Consider the following 18,350-nt stretch of genomic DNA (forward strand, 5'->3'; position numbering starts at 1 on the left):
GGTTGCATGGATGAATGATGGATGGATGGATGTGTGAAAAGGTGGGTGGATGAATGAATGATGATGGATGGGTGGATGGATAACGGATGGATGTATGGATGGAAGGATGAAAGGGTAGATGGATGTATGGATGGAAGGATGAAAGGGTGGACGGATGTATGGATGGATGTAAGGATGAAAGGGTGGATGTATGAAGGATGGATGTACGGGTGCATAAAAGGTTCTATGGATGAAAGATGGATGGATGTGTGAAAAGGTGGGTGGATGAAGGATGGGTGGATGGATTGGTAAAGGATGGATGTATGGAAGGATGAAATGGTGGATGGATATAAGGATGAAAGGGTGGATGGATGAAGGATGGATGGAAGGATGAAAGGGTGGACTGATGAATGATGGATGGATGTGTGAAAGTGTGGGTGGATGAATAATGGATGGATGGATGTGATGAGGTCTAACAGGCGCATTTATGGTTGTCGATAGTTGTTGATGATGAGGAGTACCAGTTTCTAGAAACTTTTGTCGGAAGGGGGTCCTTACGCCTAAAAAAGTTTTACAAGGGGGTCTCGGCATCAAAAAGTTTGAAGACCTCTGAGTTAGAGCGAGACCAAAGAGTAAGAGTAATGAAATTAGAGAGGTTCGGGATCCAGTTCACGGGTTGGTATCAGACTCAAAAGGAATCAGGGAAGCATTAAAAAAATATTACCAGATTTTATATACCGAGGATGTCAATGAAATTCCAACGCAGGTCGCGGAGTTTCTCAAATTAACAATTGCAAATACATTACTTCTTGATGAGTGAGATTCCCTAGAGGGAAATTTATTGTGGGGTGAGATTTACCTTGCAATTGCTAATCTTCCTTCTAGGAAGGCGTCAGGAGTGGATTCAATTCCCTCAGAGTTCTACAAAAACTTTACAACACAATTCTGACGACGTTGTTTAACCAAATCTTTAATGGAGCTCCCCCTCTGGGCTCATGGCCCATAGCAAAAATCATAGTATCCTAAAAAAGAATAAACTTCCAGCGGAACTAGGATCTTATTGCCCAATAACCGTGACAAAAAGGGATTCTAAAATATACTCTAAAGTATTGGCTTTACAACTTGCCCAGATAATCTCAAAATTGGTAGTAAGTCAAAAAACATGGGTTTATCGAGTGCAGGGATACTACTGAATACATCAGAAGAGTTATTACGTTGTTTGATGTGGTACAAGTGTCAGGAGACCGTATGGCCCTGATATTATTAGATGCACAAAAAGCCTTGATAGGGTCTCCTTGCACTTTCTCTGGCAGCTAATGCAAGCAAAGGGCATCGACCCAAGATTTATTCAGGGAATTAAAGCTCTCTATTACAAACCTATAGCTAATATTAGTGTCGCGGGGGTGTCTGGGTTGGTCTCGATTACTCGCGGAACTCGACAGGAGTGCCCATGCTCTCCACTCTTATTTGCTATGTATATTGACCCGCTTATTCGCAAATTGCTCCAAAATCTCACAATCCCTCCAATCATTTGGCAGGACTTTGAAAGCAAGCTATTAGCTTATGCGGATGATCTTGCAGTCGTGACCCCAAATCCAGATTTTGCTCTTATAGCAATTGAAGAGGAAGCCTTATGTTTTGGAAAATTGTCTGGATTTCCTTAAATAAGGAAAAAAAACTAATTATCATCAATGATAAGATATCATTTATAGATAATCGTGTAGTCAATAAAGCAACATATCTGGGCGTTTCCATTTCTGCTGATCTGGATAGGATTGTAAAGCAAAACCTAGATACTTTGCTATCAAAGACTAGTAATGAATTATTAAGGTTGAATACCCTTCATCTCACAATGAAATGTTGAAGCAATTTGATAAAAATTAATATATATATTTTTTTTAGATCTATCGCTTTAGACTTCCCTAACGAATTAATAAAAGCTTTTGACAGGTTGTTTACAATTTTTTTGTGGGCATATTCTAAACCGAAAAGAGCTCTTGGATATATTTCTCTTCCGCAAGAGAGGGGAGGTTGGGTCCTCCCCAATCTCAAATTATATTATTGGGCCACTATGCTTCAATACAGTCGAATTTTATTTAGGGAAGCATGTCCGAGCAATTTACCACAAATCACCCCTGCTATATTTGAATTGCTGATTGGAAAGGAAGCCTGGGGCTGTCTTTGGAGACAAATTGAACTAGGATATTATTTAAAAAGTGTGGTTTAAGTGTCTTGTGGGAGCTTTCAAAGTATGGTTAGCCCTCCGGAAATCAATTTTCGGCTTGCCCAGCTCTACTGATTACTTACCCGTAATCTTTATTATATTGGCTACACCAAGTGCACTATTTCTTTATACGGCTTCCTGTCCCTTTTCTTCAAAATGTAAGTGATACTATTAGGCGCACGCGCGAGCTCGCGCTCTTAATGTCCTGTAGCCATCCTTTCGTAAAACAAACCGACGCTCTTGTTCTAACACATGCGCACTGAGCGTGAAAGAACTTTGCCGCACATGCGCAGTGTGCGTGGCAGCGCGCGCAGTTTACCTGTAATCTCTGGTTCCGGGTTGGTGGTGAGTGTCTGACGTTTCCATTTCCAACAGCCCTTTTCCCAAGTAGTGCCTAGCATCACCCGAGCTCTCTCGCTCCTTTAGCGCTCGGGTCTTTCTCTTGCTCTCGACCCCTCGTTCCCACCACGAGCACCTTGGGGAAACGCCAGGCGTCTGTCAGTGGCCCCCAAAGTGACTGCCTTCTCTGCGCCATGAACTATCCGTGATTTCCTTTTCTGCGTAAGCTACATGCTGCCTTCTCCCGCAGTCACACCCCGTAGCAAATGCTTGCTTCCTCGTTAGTCCCTCTCCTTTTAATTTTGAAGAAGACACTTGTACCTCAGGAGCCGATCTGACCGCGACCTAGTTTCTCATTTGACTTCCATCCTCTCTGGTATGCATAAAAATGTTGCTTCTAAACTTTTACCTAACCAGAACGAATGTATCTGCATATGCATGTTTGCCTTCACTATACATAAACTAAGCATATTTTATAAACTACGCATACTTTATAAACTACACTATTAATTGTTGTACATATTGTACCTAGGTGGTTCCTGAACGCGAACGTGTTAGAGCTTCAAGAATGAGAATACCTGTAGCGGGTAAGCTCGAAGTATCTTAATACCTTTATACGTAATTGCGCTCTCAAGAATTTATTTTGCAATGCCTTTAACTTATATACGTTTTATGTAGCTTCTTATTTTGTTTTGAGACCGTGTATGGTGAGACACAAACTAGTCCTAGAACCACCTTAAATTGTATTTGGAGGTTTAGGCGCTCAAAAGTTAGACTGAATATGGAACGGTATTTACCAGACGTGGAAAATACCATTATCACATAACTCTTAAATCCAATTCCCGGGAAAACTTTTATTTGACCATATATCGGAATTTAATTTGACACTTTTAAGAAGGGCAACAGTGTAGAATTCATAGCGATCAACTTGTATTGGGCGTCTGGGAATTTATCTCTGTTCAGCTTGGCACTGGTTCTTATACCACATAGTTTCTTTAACCACCGTACTTTGTCTCCCATCATTATGAGTATTTTTCACTCAGGAATATAAATAACGCCATTGCTGCAAAATTGTTTGCTCAGAAAAAAAATAGTAAACATGCCCCTAATATTATTCTACATCTTGAGTAAGACCGATTTATTTTTGGTGTGTATTGTACACGAAAAAATAACGATTGAGTTGGCTTGGAATCCAGTATACGTCAATGTGTATTTGTCTGGTTTTACCGACCACATCCGAGTTTGTGTTTACACTCCTGTTGCTTTGAAACAGCTTGGCTGGTATCGGAAGGCAGAAAACCCTATTGTTTCTAATTGGTTTGTTTTAGGTCTCGCTCAACCACAACTTTAGCGTCTAGCAGGCCTCATGTAATATATATATATATATAAAAACAATACATAATATATGTAAAGCCCTTGTGCCTGCTCTAATACTCCCAGTTTTTCAACTGACATTCAGTTTTTGCTTCCTCCAATCAAAGCATATAGCATGGGGTAGTGGCACTCCGTTTTGGCTGGCCCTGTACACATCAGCCTAAAAAGAAATGCACTTAAATGCAAAAGCATATAGGCCAACACTTGCTTGTGTTTTTTTTTCACTTTTGCTTTCCATTATTTCTTTCTTTTCTTTTGCCACCCGTTTGTGTTTAAACTGTGTCTTAAGTTTGCAGTAAAGTTTGTATTAACCTAGTCCTAATGTTTGGAACTGTTGCGATTATGTTGTACAGCGTATTAGACCAGATAAACATTATAGCCCAACTGCAACAATGAAATAAACAGATAATCGTCATAATAAACATTGCTGGTGTGGTGTAGTGTAGTCCATGGAGAACCGTATAATTGTATTGGCAACATCATTGTCATAGCATGGGTGTGGTGGTATAACTCGGGAGGCCTCACTGCAGTGAGCTTTCCTTTTTTGTGGGCCTTGTACGAGAAATTATGTATGATTTTTCTGGTGCCCGTTTTCCTTTGAGCCAGCATAGTGGGGTTATTGATGCATATTGTTCCTAGAGAACTATTATTAATACTTTTCATTGTTTAGCAATTGGACACCTTAATTCTCCCGTGCTGAACCATGTTCTTCAGACCAGTGTATCTGGCGGTGTGCTATGTGGACATCAATGGGTGGCAGGGGTCTTCTAGAAGCAGGTCTTGCCGGAAGCAGTGATAAATCTAGGAATGTCAACATAGCCATATTCGTTTTAGGGCCTTTATATAGCTCAATGAGCATTCTTTAGTGCTAAGAATGTCTGTGCGACTACTTATCCTTGATTGTTCACTTGTGACTCCCTGCCACAACTTATGATTTCAGGGAGTCTCAATTCATGTGTGCAGAGAACTCTTTTACGGAGATCACTTTCCTTTACCAGTGTTTGGGATGTGTCTAGTGTAACGTTCTTGACTAATATCTTATTATTGTGATCCCTATTACATTCCCATTGGAGTAATTATCAGCTGATAAAGTCTCCAGTTGGAGTGGAAATGCCAATTAGACGTATCACCAGACTCAGTACACTGACTTGTTCAGGAAGGCAGATGCTTCTGTCTTCAGGTTACAGTAAATTAAATCCGATAGTACCTATTCCTTGCACCAGTAACAATTGTATTTTCCTGTCATGTGCATTAAAACGAGCAATTATTTTTACACCTGTTCTAAATGCACTTGCTCTTTATTTTCAGTTGATATGAAGTATTTCTTTCTTTTTTTTTTTAACTTATTTCAGATTTGCATTGCATGCGTTGACCCCCACGTTTAGTGGTGGCATGTTTTCTATTTATTTTTGTATCCTATGCTTGCAATACAAAAAAATAAACATTACACCAGCTTGTCAAGGCCAACCCATTGGCTTTACCAAGGCCTGTCCTACCTGGTGTTTAGCATACTGCCCTAGGAACACTATGTGACTTTTTATCCATTATAGATTTGAAACTATCTTGAGTGGATGCTGATTGCATCGAAAAATGCAAACTCCCTTTGTTTAATAAACTTGGTATAATCACAGCGGGGAAGTTTGTGTCCTGATCTGAGGCACCAGCCTCCCTATCTCACTATTAGTATTATTTAGTTGCTACTGATTCTCCATTTGCCTCCCAAGTAAAAGTAGTTGGAGCCGGGACATTTATCTTCTCAAGTGCCTACAGGAACGCATTGCCCACCTGCTTTATTGTCTCTCCTTCTCCCTGCTGCAACTCAAAGGCAAAAGAAACGAGACACAAAAAAAACATAGAAAGTGACCAGTTGTACTATTGGTCTTAAAGTGGCACTGCCTCTGCCGCAGGGTGGTTGATAAGTACACCCTAGGACTTCCTGAAATTTCTCCATATAATGTAATGTAATGTCTTATATAGCGCAGGCTACACTCCAGGGAGCATCTTTGCGCTTTTAGAAAGAGAACCTGAAGCTTGAAACCGGGGGTCTGGTGGATTGGTACCGTTTAGATTAGGGATATACTTTGTGTTTCGGATAGAGTATAGATCCAGGTTTTGAGGGTCTTTCTAAAGATGGATTCAGTTGGGGTTAAGCGGAGGTGTGGTGGGAGCATGTTCCAAGCTTTAGAGCCCAAAACTGCCAGGGCTTTCCCTCCTCTCATTTTGAGTCTAAACTTGGGAATGGTGAGGAGGTTGGCAGTTTGAGATCTAAGACAGCGTGAGGGGGTGTAGCGTTTGAACATACTCTGTATGTAGCTAGGTCCTTTCCCATTAAAGGCTCTGTAGGTGATCAGGAGAATCTTAAAGAGCACCGGTTTGTGAATAGGCAGCCAGTGCAGGATGTTCAATGCTGCTGTGGCTGATGTTCTCTTTTTCCATCCTAACACCAGTCTTGCTGCGGCGTGCTGCACCATTTGTAGTTTGGCAGATTTCTCTGTTGGTCCCTGCATATAGGCTGTTGCAGTAGTTGATGCGGGATGTTATAAGGCCCACTGCAACCATTTTCCTTGCAGGGAGGGGAATCGGATCAAAGAATCTTCTGAGCCCTTTTATAATGCCAAAGCAGGTCCCTGCTACAGCCACTGCTTGCTGTTTGAAACTAAGGGTGGGGTCAAATTTAATCCCTAGGTTTCGAACTGAGAGGGCAGTGTTGGGGGGGCAATGGCATCCTCTGGCCACCAGGATTCGGGATTAAATTGATTTCCTTTACCAAAAGGTAAAATCTCAGTTTTACCTGAGTTACACTTAAGGTGGTTCAAATCCATCCATTTAAACGTGGCTGTGAGACTGTTCTTGAGTTTCGTTTCAGCTTCACCGGTGTTATCCTCCATGACCAGAATAAGCTGTGTATCATCTGCGTATGATATAGTATCTACGCCGTAAGATGATATAAGGGCAATTAAGGGGGCCATGTATACATTAAAGAGCGTTGGGCTCAAACCGGAGCCCTGGGGCACTCCTGATCCTAGTAGTTTTTCTTCCGACCTATATTGGCCGAAAATGACCACTTGTCGTCTATTTGCTAGGAAGCTTTTAAGCCAGTTCAGCACATTTCCGGTGATCTCTGCCGCAGCTAGACGGTTTAACAAGATGGTACCAGAAGTGATAATTAAAATTGCACCTGAAACTGGCTGTCCTTGAATGCCATAGAGTGGTGGCAAATATCCGTAATACATTTCCTCTAATGTCTTTTGAAAATTATTGGGAATACAACATCCCTTGTGGGTAGAACAAGGGAAACCTGATGAGTTTGTGATGTAGACGTCTCTGTGCTTCTCTTTCAGCTCTGACTACATCCTTTTTACAAAACAACAATGGGAGAGGTAGGGAGATTCAAGGACACTCTCTCAGTCCCCGGTTAGATACATATAAACAACAACAGAGAGGTCAGATCAATCTCAAAAAAGCCACAGAGACGGAGTGAGATAAGAATCACACACCTACTTTGGGTGGGAAGGAAAGCCCTCACACACCGACCTAGTCAGTGTCATGCTTCATCATCGGGCCCCACCAAAGAGGCAGAGTGCCTCTTCGGTGTGCTGCGACGCCAGAAAGACTGCGGAGCTGGTTGTGTGAGAAGGGCGTGCTGTGAGGTAAAATTAAAAGTGCCTAAAAAGGGTATCAATAAAAAAATTTAATGAGTGATCCCTAAGGCACAGGTGAAGAGTATTATGTGTCTGAATTTAGCTGCCAAGGTTTTAGGATTGATTAAATTCAGAAATACTTAAGTCAGTCAGCATGTTTCTGCCATATGGGTGGTTTCAATTTACCAAGGCATTCATCAGGACTAAACCCCGGCGGTATGGACTCTCTAATCGTCCACCCTAACCTGGGGACGTGAAAGTGAAAATATAAAAAAGGTGAAAAAGTGCTAAAAATAGAAGAGCGGGTCGCTCATTCCAAAAAATGCTCCAAATTGTGGAGTATCTCAGCACTTTAAAACAGGGCGCTACTTGCACCATGGGTCTCGGGAGGGGGGTTGGAGCGTGCCTGGCACATCGCCCTCAACGCTCTCAGCCCGCTATGAACCTGGGTATCGCCTCAATACCGGACCCCGACGATCATCGTCGGGGTCCGGTATTGAGGCGATTTAACCAATCCTAAAACCTTGGCAGCTAAATTCAGACACATAATACTCTTCACCTGTGCCTTAGGGATCACTCATTAAATTTTGTTATTGATACCCTTTTTAGGCACTTTTAATTTTACCCCACAGCACGCCCTTCTCACACAACCAGCTCCGCAGTCTTTCTGGCGTCGCAGCACACCGAAGAGGCACTCGGCCTCTTTGGTGGGGCCCGATGATGAAGCATGACACTGACTAGGTCGGTGTGTGAGGGCTTTCCTTCCCACCCAAAGTGGGTGTGTGATTCTTATCTCACTCCGTCTCTGTGGCTTTTTTGAGATTGATCTGACCTCTCTGTTATTGTTTATATACATCCTTTTTACAACATTTAGCTCCCTATGACCGGCTTCTCTTGCCCACTGTGTTTCTCCTTTCCCCTGTTAATTGCTTTCTTTGGCCTCAATAAATATCCCACTAAAGGTATTTGCACACATTTATGCAATTCAGTGAAACAGATTATACAAAATCAGGCAACTAGCATGGCTGGTTGTAATCTGTGTCCAAACTGAATGTATTACCTTACACCTTTTGCTTATTTTTCATTTCTGGAAGTGTATTGAAATAGTCTTGGAGGCCTACCAAATTAATATTGCAGTACTAAAGTCTACCGAAAGCTAGGGAGTGTTTTTTTTCTGTATTCAATATTATGAGTTAGCTGATATTGCATATCTTAAGTAATTGAAACAGTACTGATAACAAAAAAGAAGCTACAAGCTGATGGACATAAATGGTAGCACCTCACTATATAAATGCCGCCTTATCAGGCCGTTAGTGCGCAAAAACTCCAGCACCCGTCACCTAACGGTGCCTCTGTAAACAGATTAAACACATTTTTTTGGGAAAAATGGAGGTGCACTGAACATAAGATAAATAGTCCAAAGTGTTTCTTTTGACTTTTATTTCATAGATGATATAGATACGACAGCCAACGCGTTTTGTTCCTGTATGAACAATTAACGGAACTTATTCAGGGCTTTTTATAATAGCAATAAATTCAGAATCCAAATATTAAGTCTTGATTATACTGTTAAAGTCTTCTTAAATGGAGTCAGCTGACTTTGGAGATAAATCGATAACTAATCGAGTATAGGGGACAGATACTTTTCATAAAGAGTCATTATTGCCATGGTTCAGCAATCGGAGAGTTCATAATTCAATAAACTAATCTGGCCTATTTGCGATCCTACTGAAATTAATTTCAACACTGGTTTCCCATCAGTGATATAGAGCCAAATTACCACGTTTATGTACCATCCAAAGATATATTTAATATTAAAATCTATATATGGAATATCACAAGGCCTTATTTAAATCAATCCAATTTATAAGCACTTTAAGCGTCGGACGGCCACCTTAGTAAGTGGTTCCGTCTGAAACAGTACTGTTGTGGCATTATTGGGATTGAAAGCTTCTATCTTCATAGATGGTCTGAAGAGAACCCGTCTAGCTGAGTGTGCGCAGTGCAAGAGGGAATGCACAAAACCTACATTTTGGATGTGATTGCTAATAATTTATATAAGGCTATATTCTTGGTGATAGTGCATGTTGTCTGTAGGCAGAGGCAGAACGAGCTTAGGAAGAGAAAGGTGTGTGTGTGTGTGTAGTAGAGGAAGAAACATAAAAACGTATGTTTCAGAGGAGTTCGGAATGAGATCTTGTAATGCCATCCAGTTTCAAATGGCAGTGAGTCAGTTGGATACGCATGCCTAGAGGTAAAGGTCTAAGTTTGTGTGCAGCTTGATAAGTTGGCGACAGGCTGGTTATGGATTTGAATACTAACAGCCGTCATCTGCCTAAGGCCATATTCTTGGGAGTCTGGTGTTCTTAGTCAGAGATAGAGGTGTAAATTTAGAAGATTGGATAGAGCTGTGGTAGAAAAGTTTATAACCTTTTCTACAAGCATTTAGGAATGGTCAGGCAGGTCAGCTGGAGTAATAGAGGGGGAAATAAAATCTAAAGAATGCTCGTAAGTCAGTGAGTGTTTTTGTTTCTGTATTGAATGGTATCAGTGAGCAAATATTGTGTATATCAAGTAACTGCAACCGGTGTGGTGACTGTATTGGTACTTTCATCCTCCTAAATGGGCTAGAATATCACATCTTCTAGCTCAAGGCCAATGGCTATTCTGCTGTAAGAAGCCCTGACTCAGTTATTCTTATAATGAGGAGATGGCTTTTGATGACTGGTATAGACCGAGGCAGAAGAGCTACAAGGCTATTGGAAAATTCCATTCAATGAATGTTATAAATTAAAAAGGTAGAAAAAGAAAGACAAACGCTTGATTGTTTGAGCACGAGGACAATACCCGTTGTTATTGGCCCTGTGCTTCTCCATTGTCTTTTTTGGTGCGCTGAACCTTCTAATAGGTCACTGTGTCATTCCATTTTTTTTCTATCTCCAACTCCTAAAATAACCTTACCTTTCTCCACTACACAACATCTTTCGTCGGTTCAATAATGGCCATTACTTTTGGCCTGTGATATGTATCTATGTAGGCATTCATTTGAATACTCTAAGTTATTTGTCAATTTCAGATTTGGATTGTATTCCCTTTTTTGAGGCTCACAGGAGAAACTTTGAGCCAGACTTGACCTTCCCGGACTGGCTCCTGTTGACCAAACACTTTTTTCAAGGAAATGGGCATTGTCCAGCACGCCTATTGTGCTGGAGGACACTCATTGTAACTGTATACTTCAGCACTGATTACCTCTAGAACCACTTTGATATATTTGGCCACCCACCCCTGTATCAGAGTTTGTGTCCAAGGTCAGCCTTTGAGTTCACACTGCATTATCCTGGCTGCTCTTCAGTCTAAGCTCGGAAGCATCTCCAACATTAAATGCTTGAACATGATGAAGATAGGCCTCTTTCTCCAGTGAAAATGGTTACACCATGTTGCCTTCTTGATGTGGAGCTGCCCCAAAGTGACCACAGCTGTGGCAAGTTGTCACTGTACAAAACTTAATATGATAGTTTCACATTCTCCAAGGTACTATTATGCTTCTTCTCTGCTGCATCGAATGTCATCCACTTGTCAGGGATTGCCCCTCATGCCCTAGCCACCGTGGGGGCATAGGATCTTTTATTTAAAAAAAGCTTCCCATAGAGGAAGATGTGCTGGCGGGATGAGACGCTGGGCTTCTTAGAACTCCGAACTTTCAACCCCTGAGGTCTCCTCACATGCATGGATGAATTGCAATGAAATAACGGCTAAGTCTTTCTGCAGCACTAGGTACTGCACCACCTGGAATCAGTAACAAGATATGGCTAATAACCGTCTGTTCTGTGGCAGTGGGTACAGAACTTATGTGACCATGGCTGCAAGTTAGTGGGGATTCTTTTTTTTCAACAGTTGAAATTCTTTTTCCTGTGGACTGGCCTGGATTGTTTGAGGGTAACTGACACCAGCATTTTTCCAGATAACGTCTTTTGCAACAAGATCAGTAGAGAGCTGAATTTCTCTGTGACTCATTCATACCTGGAAGAGAAGGGGAGATTCTCCACTTACGCTGGCGCTGCTGTGGCTGACCAAGGTGGCGTGTCAAGAGAGACATAGTTGAGCCAGAGAAGCAAAAACATATTTTGCTGGAACCAGATGGGTGCTACTAAGCTTAGTAATATTTTGTGTGTCACAAGATGAGGATGGGAGTCCAGAAGATAACTGAGAACTCATGGAATATCTAGTGTAATGGTAATTTGTGCAAATAGTCAACAACATTTAACAGATAAATAAACAGACTGCACAGGACTGTAACTAGTGGTGGAGAGGAAAATGAGTTATGAATGTTAGTGCTGTAATTCTTGCAAGTAGGCAAAGGAAGGTAGTAGTGAGCAAGTGGGTTAAGGCTTTCCAGGGGACAGATATTGTTTTTGCCTCTGAGTGACTTGTTCTGCGTCGAAACCAGATAGCGTAGAAGAAGCAAGAATCTAAAATCGATAATTCAGTCAACCTACTTTTTTGGGTTAGATCACATTCGCCTGTCACCCCAGAACCACACATACAAAGTTTATAATATAATTTCGGACACTCAACAATAGCTGGAAGACCAGTTATGGTATGACTCCTTATAGAATGCCTGAAAATCTCACCGAGGATCGCTCAGCAATTTGCTAAGGTTGAGGTGTCCAGACCTTTGTCATTAACTAAAATACAACTCCAAATTCCAGGCTCGGTCATTGGAGACTCCTTCCTATTCCTGGCAAACATGGTCGCAAATGCCACACAGCGTAAGGAGGGGAAAGCAGAGTGCCAGTTAGAAGATTACTTTAAACCACTGGATAAATTGCCAGGTGGTATTTCCCACCCGAGGTAATGCTTTGTTACCATCTTACAAAGTTCCTCCGTAATGAGGGAGGTCATTAGGTCGAAGCCTACCAGACAGCGCAGCTGTCTGGTTTGCTAACGGCATCTTGGGGACATTTAGAAAGCTGCCCGGGGAATATATTTTGCCCGTTGCTTACCCTTTGCTTTGTAACTCACATTTTCTGGCTTTCTGTTTGCTGCCTTTATTTGATTTAGGCTGTCCAAGGTGTGTTCCTCCCTCCCAAGGAGCAAATCCGTTTCACAGCAACTTCCCTTGTATTGTTCCACAAGTGCTCCTTTCTGTAAATGGGTTTTTAAACCTTCTTCTTATATTTTTACATTTGCTATGCATTCAAAGACAGAGGTCAGATGTCAGTCTCTGTCTTCCATGGAAGCTTGGTGTTTACTTTTCTTTCTTGGACTTCAGATTGAGGATTTATGTGACAATCTTCCTGGATACTGGGAGTAGCAGCGCTTTTATTTTCTAGCAGACAACATTTACATGAACTGTGCAAGTATGTCTGAATGTAGCTCTATTATGAACACACAAATATTTGTTAATTCTGAACTGGGTTGGAACCAGATACTGTAATATGATCAAAACAAATGGATACAGTAGGTGATGCCATTTCCACACATTATCGTTCCACACAGTAAAACTATGTCTGTGCAAATGTTATGATTATTTTAATTGAAAATGTGCTGTCTGTAATGGCAGTGTGCTATCACACCATGCACACTCCACTCTGCGCCACTCCAATTTGCTCTGCAGCACTCCATGGCACTACACTCTACTCTGCACCACTCCACTTTACACCGCTCCACGCCTCTGCACTCTACTCAACTCCACTGCACTCTTTGCCTCTGTACTGTACACCACTGCAGTCTAGGTAATTCCAATCTACTCTGCACAGCTCCACTCTGCCACTCCACGCTGCAACACTGCACTCTACGCCACTGCACTTTACTCTGTAACACTCAACTCTACTTCCCTTCTTTTTTAGATCGAAGCCTACCAGACAGCCCTGCACTCTACGCTAGTGCACTGTACGCCACTCTACTCCTCACCACTGCACTCCAAAACACTTTACCCCATTATACTCTACGCCACTGCACTCTATCCTGCGCCACTCCACTAGATGCAACTTCTCTCTACTCGAAAACAATTTACTCTACGACACTGCACTCTACGCCACTCAACTCTGTGTCCCTGCACTCTAGGCCACTGCAGTCTGCTCTGCACCACTGTTCTTTACGTCACTCTGCGCTAATGAACTCTACACCACTGCACTCTATGACACTACTCTGCAGCTCTGCACTCTCTTCCACTGAACTCTAAGTCACTCTACTCTGCGTCACTCTACTCTGCACTACTGCATTCTATGCCACTGCACTCCGCATCACACCACTATATGCCACTGCACTCTGCTGTTCTATGCCACTCTACTCTGCACTACTGTATTATGCACTAGTCCAGTCTACGCCACTGCATTCTACGACATGCCATTGTATACATCTGAATTCCATGGCACTACACTCTACGCCACTGCATTCTACGCTATACCACTAACTTGTAGCCTTGCGGAACAGCAGCCATTCTGATGTAAAACATGGCTAAAGCACATTGGCAGAGCCAATAGCTCTTGTATAGGCGAGACCTATTGGCTACACAAATTTATTCACCTAGCCCACATCCTGGTTAATACTTGGTAACGGTATGCCTACTATCAGGCAATGCTTCAAAATTATTTTGACGGAAATAGGATGGAGTTATGATTGATAAATACACGCCCTTAAGGCTTTTTTTTGCATCCATGGTTTTTAGGAATGTGTATTTAATTTCGAGCTGCATAGTTCAGGACTAATGTTACACAATATATATTTTTTAGCATGTGGAGGAAGTATAAGGTGGCACCCTACAACCTAGATGTAGTAGTAGTTAATATTCGTTTATCAGTCAATAAAAAAAAAAACTTAGTTAAAAATTACAATTCAAAGCGCAATAAATAAGATAAAAATTGGGCGAAGAATAATCAATCATTTGCAGTCAATATACACAAATGCAATTTGGCTACTTCTTATGTTGCCTGCATGTGCGAGAGAGTGCGCAAAGTGCAGCTGTACAGATCTTCTCTTCTTTCTTATGTGGTCTGTGGTAAGAAGGCAAGCCTAGTAGCCCTAGTTATATCTGGAATCCCATAAAGGCCTGCACTAATACAGAAATGGCAGAGGCCTATACAATGTGCAAAATTACACGTACAGAGCGATTTACCTGGTTCTAATGTTGCTAACATGTTTGAGAACGTGTGCAACTGTGCGGATCTTCTTTTCATTTTGGTCAGTGGCCAGAAGGCAGGCCGAATAGCCCTAATTCTGTCTTGCATCCCATAATAATAATAATACAGCTACCTCAATCAGAGGTGTCCCGATGCTAAGAGGTCAGTAGTGCAATGCTGGACAGCTCAGAAGGTCCGGCACTCGGGCCCTCAGTCTGCCCTAAAGATCCAGGTTTTTACCATTTTCCTAAAGAGGGTCTCTGTTTCTATGGTGCAGAAGTTACTGGCTTTAAGTAATACATTAATGGCAGTGGTCTATACTATGTGCATAATTACGCAGAAAGTGCAAGAAATGCTAATATTTTATATGAAAAGCTGGTGGAGGCCTATACAGTGCGCAAATTTACGCACAAGGTGCAAAAATGCTGATATTTGATCATAAGAACAGTTGGGGGAGTGTTTAGCTGATTCCCAAACTGACGGAATAGGCAAACAACAAAGTTACATAGTCCCTAGTAACCTGCCATAGTGTAAGTGTATTTCAAAAGTTATCACGGGCCTTCACCATCCGTCTTGACCCCCACCTGAGTACATGTATCTTCTTTGGCAAGTGATTTAAAAATGTCTAAGAACTGTACAAATCGAATGATGGGCATTGTGTTCCTTGGATCTAATGACTGAATTGGAGCTGTTCCCAAGGACCTGATCCCTAGTGCATTGAATTATGTTTTTTTAGCATACTTCTTCGTTGTAGGGCCAAAGCAGGTCAGATACAGATGACTTGCTGCAATGTTTAGCCAGCCTGATGACATAGGCGGCATTTCTGGCCTCCTCTTAGGCCATCTTCTTTCCACTTTGGGAAAAAGACTAAGGTTCGAATACCACCAAATCTTCATGTCAACAATCTCTGTTTAGAGGGAGGAGCCTAGCTTCTGAACATGATGGCCGCCTAATCCTTCGGCTCTGCCGACCCTTCCGTTTTCCTCCCGTCCCGGGACCTCTCCTGGCATCCATCCTGCTCCCGAGTTCGATTTTCGGGTCCGGGAGGACACCCCGACTCCGTTGGTGTGTCATGTTCTGCGCTCCCTGCCGTTGAAGAGCTGGGACGCTCTCGCCTGCTCCCGGACGCTGCCCGGCGCTGAGGGGTCTTTGTTCTCCGACTCTGGCTGCCTTCACCCCGGAACATAGCGGCCGCAGTGGACGTGGTCGGGCCGGCCGGCGGCTCGCAGTGGCTGACTTGGTTGATTATGTCCTGCCCGCCCTCCGCATCTTTAAGTGGCCGGCATACCGGCTGTGAGCGCATCATTGTTTCACCGTCCGGACCTGTCTGTGCCTTTGTTCTCTTCCTAGCTCGCTCCGTGATGGGGTGGGCGCCATTTTAAAGTCCGAGCAACTGGACCTTCTTTTCACGATCCTGGTTACGACCAGTAACATGGCAGCGACAGTCGTTACGTTTACCCCTGCATTGTGCAGCGGGGTCTGCGCTCCCTTGGTGCCCCCGGCCAGGGGGTGCTCCCACGTTCACCGGCATGGTACTCAGCTATCTGACGGTACTGTGGAGGACCAGTATTGTGGGCTGCAACGGCGTTCTGGGCCAAATGTGCAGGGATCTGCCACATCCTCCCCTCCTAGGGCTCCGGTGCGGATTGCAGATATTCTGGGAGCCCTGGGTCTTCTTCACTCTGCTCTCTGTGGCGACGCCTATGACCTAGGGCTCCGTCTGGATGCGGTTCTTTCTGCTGTGCCCTTGTTTGACCGAGCACCTTCACGACTGCGGAACGATGAACCATGTCCTATGTCCGAGTTTAGTGGACGGCCCGCCCGGGAATGCCCGGGGGTGCTGGAGGACTGTGCTCCTGATGTTCCCGCAACGCTGTTTTTGACGAAGGTGCGGCGGTCTGATGTATGCGTGTTGGTTCGCGATTTGGAATCTCGCCCTCAGACGCCATGTTCGAACACTCCTTTGTGGATTATTGTGGCTTTGCAACTGCTGCTCCTGCTCTGGCCGGGTGGACTGCTACGGTGCGATGATCACCTTTATGTCGCTGTCGCACACAGGTCGTTGGATTGGACGGACTTTGATGGAAGGCGCTGTACTATGCTGGGGTCATATGACTGTTTTGTCTTGTTCGGGACGGCTACTGTGCTGCTGGACTACGTCGATATTCCTGATCGCAGGGGACAGGGCTGATTCCCCCTGTCTATGACTGTGGTAGCGTATACTCCTTGGGTGGCTAGTGGTGAGCCGGGGATAATCTATGTTTATTTTGTGTCGGTGGCGGGGTCTGGGGATGGGTGGCCCGACTATTACCTGCTGGGTGCGGGTTTGTCTTTCTCCTCCTCCTCTCTTTATATCTTTATAATTCCCTTCTGTGGGGCAGTTCCGGGGCGACAGGCACGCTGTTAGTGGGTTGGCCATAGTCATTACAGGAGTGCTGGGTGGTGGGTGTGGGGGGGTTTGTTTTTTTAGTTTGTTTTGTTATATGGTCACTATAGCTCTTTTCCGTCTTTGGGAGGGTTCTTTCCTCTTCGTAGGGTTGGCTGCTTCTGGGTTTCGTACCTTTTTATCTTCCTGTATTTCGATGACTCATTGTTTTCGCTCTTGGGGGTGGGCTTCCTGGGAATGTGAGTTGAACTGTTGTTAGTATGTAACGTTGTTTAATATTAGATATTATTGTTGCTGTTGCTGTGTACATATGTTTGCTGTCTTTACGGCCTACTTTCGACTGTACATGGGGTAAGCCCCTCTTGTTGCGTCTCTTTTGTATCCCCTTTTGGTAAGGTGTGTATTTAGTCCTGTTGCAGCCCCCTCGCTTCATCTACTTTAAAACGAAAACCTCTTCTTTTGTGTTGCGCATCCCGTAGTCACTTCTGTCGGACTTCGCTATATGCTGATTGTATGTGGTTATACTGTTATCCTGCTTTCCTATCTTTGCGGCCGGCCGTGGTGGTTGTGGGCTTGCGCATGTATCTCCTGTTTTTGTCTCAATAAAGGTTTTCAAAAAAAAAACAAAAAAAAAAAAACAATCTCTGTTTATTCTTCAGGGGGTAAGTGGCCTCCAGGAGGGGAGACTCTCTTTAGGCATCGTACAATTTCAGACCAACAACCCATGCAACTGCATGGACACATTGTCTTTATTGTCCATCCAACTTTGCATTTTAATGGACGAATTTACTGCTTTTCTGAAAGCTTAGCCAGATATATTAAGTTTCCATAGGTCGCCACGCTCAAGCATTTCAATGCTTTTTCTCGAGGTATTCTTTTATGTTCACCATTCCCCCTTTGGAGGTTGATTTCAGACTAGATTAGCCAGTGTACCCTCTGCATCTAACTGCAGTTTGTGGCAGCATTTAACAGACTTCGCAGGACTGGCAAGTGACTGCTTTGTCAGTGAGCTCTCTAGCCTGACTTGGGTGGGCGATGCCGATCTTGGTAGCCAGAAGACTTGTTTATAAGATCTTATCACACTTTTTTTAATGAGGCTGTCCTGTTTGCCTATAATTATTTCTGAGCCATATGAGCGGGCAGTTAACAGTTTAGCATTCGTTACTGCTACCTATGTTTTGAGATTGTACCCCCGAATGGATCCTGCTAGCGTTGTAAAGGCATTGTTGAGTGCCTTTTCCCTTAATAGCCTCTCTTTGGAGTCCATACGCAGCCCTTGAATCTCT

General features: G+C 43.3%; 1 protein-coding gene across 2 annotated transcripts in view; it reads left to right on the forward strand.

Moving 5' to 3' along the window:
* The first annotated feature begins 2,439 nt into the window (after positions 1 to 2,439).
* Positions 2,440 to 18,350, forward strand: part of FAM3C (FAM3 metabolism regulating signaling molecule C) — a 429,441-nt gene continuing 413,530 nt past the window's right edge. Inside the window, exons 1-2 of one of the 2 annotated variants that reach the window (XM_078680653.1) lie at positions 2,440 to 2,548; positions 3,075 to 3,129. In XM_078680653.1, the coding sequence (XP_078536779.1) occupies positions 2,456 to 2,548; positions 3,075 to 3,129 (148 nt within the window). In that variant the 5' untranslated portion in view covers positions 2,440 to 2,455. Of the gene's footprint in view, positions 2,919 to 3,074; positions 3,130 to 18,350 lie in introns of both variants that reach the window. The other variant, XM_078680664.1, reaches the window with a different exon arrangement.

This window comes from Lissotriton helveticus, chromosome 1_1 (assembly GCF_964261635.1).
Source record: "Lissotriton helveticus chromosome 1_1, aLisHel1.1, whole genome shotgun sequence".
NCBI classification, from domain to species: domain Eukaryota; kingdom Metazoa; phylum Chordata; class Amphibia; order Caudata; family Salamandridae; genus Lissotriton; species Lissotriton helveticus.